The sequence below is a fragment of the Habropoda laboriosa genome, unplaced genomic scaffold (assembly GCF_001263275.1).
Source record: "Habropoda laboriosa isolate 0110345459 unplaced genomic scaffold, ASM126327v1 scaffold697, whole genome shotgun sequence".
NCBI classification, from domain to species: Eukaryota; Metazoa; Arthropoda; class Insecta; order Hymenoptera; family Apidae; genus Habropoda; species Habropoda laboriosa.
Window position 1 is genome coordinate 161,840 of NW_017100842.1, and position 1,071 is coordinate 162,910.

The following is a 1,071-nucleotide window of genomic DNA, read 5'->3' on the forward strand; positions in this document are numbered from 1 at the left end:
GTTAATACGACATACACATTAGGTGATCCCATAAGCGAGAAATATTTCCATGAAAATCCAAGGAAATTCTGCAGCGACGACAGTCTTACCAAAAAAAAAAGTATGAGAAAATTGTGGAACAAGAAGGCGCTTAAATTTTCTTTCTGACAAATTTTGAAGGTTTGTCGAAAATTATAAAATTCGATACGAACTTATGAGACGACTTCATAGTCGATCTAACGTTAACTCCACAGCTAAAGGGTTAAATTCTCTCAACCTTTTCTATACACAGTTAAGGCAGCAGTTTAGGACACGAGCGTAGCAAAGTGTTATTTTTCAGCTTATTATTAGACTATATTTAGAGAAATTTAGATATCAGAGAGAAATCGAAGTTTATAATCTAGAAAGTTTAGAGAATTCTCTTCTCTCGTGCTGAATAGATCCTGAAGACGTGTCACAAAGTGGGAATTTCTGAAGGGTCGTTTAGAAATGACTTGCAATGGTACCAGAAGAGATCAAACGATCAGAAAATTTTCGTTACCTTTTACACTTTATTGTTAGAAAGATATATTCTGTACATTGAGAAAGTTTCTGTTAAAAATAGCTCGAAGGATTCACAAAATTTACCCTTTTTATCTCGTTGATCGCAGACCGACGAAGAGAAGAAGTTAAAACTGCCGGTACAAATGGCGATGTTCGACAGATTAACATGCTCGATACCGAAAGCACAAATAGGTTTCGTCGATTTCATCATCAACGACATGGTCGAAGCGTGGGATGGTTAGTGCGATGCATCTCTGTTTCTATACGCGTACAGACAATGTTTAGTTCTCTCGCAGAGGATAATGTAACACGCGTTTTGTCTTTCTTTTTCAGCATTTATCGACATGCCGGAGATGGTGGGGCATATGAGGCAGAATTACGAGAAATGGAAAGAATACAACGTAAGGATTCTTTTTTTAACGATCTCGTTTCACCCTTTTACGAACTTCACCCACCTTTGAAAAATGTCAATTTTTCTCTGTTCACAAAGTGACCAAAAGCGATAATTTTAAATTTCATTAAAAAAAAAAAATTGAATTTTCATGAAAT

General features: G+C 35.9%; 1 protein-coding gene across 3 annotated transcripts in view; it reads left to right on the forward strand.

Moving 5' to 3' along the window:
• The window catches only part of LOC108577330 (high affinity cAMP-specific and IBMX-insensitive 3',5'-cyclic phosphodiesterase 8A-like), a 32,496-nt gene that overhangs the window by 11,322 nt on the left and 20,103 nt on the right, over nt 1-1,071 (forward strand). For all 3 annotated transcript variants that reach the window (XM_017940471.1, XM_017940472.1, XM_017940473.1), the window contains exons 16-17: nt 630-759; nt 856-923. In XM_017940471.1, the coding sequence (XP_017795960.1) occupies nt 630-759; nt 856-923 (198 nt within the window). The remainder of the gene's footprint in view (nt 1-629; nt 760-855; nt 924-1,071) is intronic.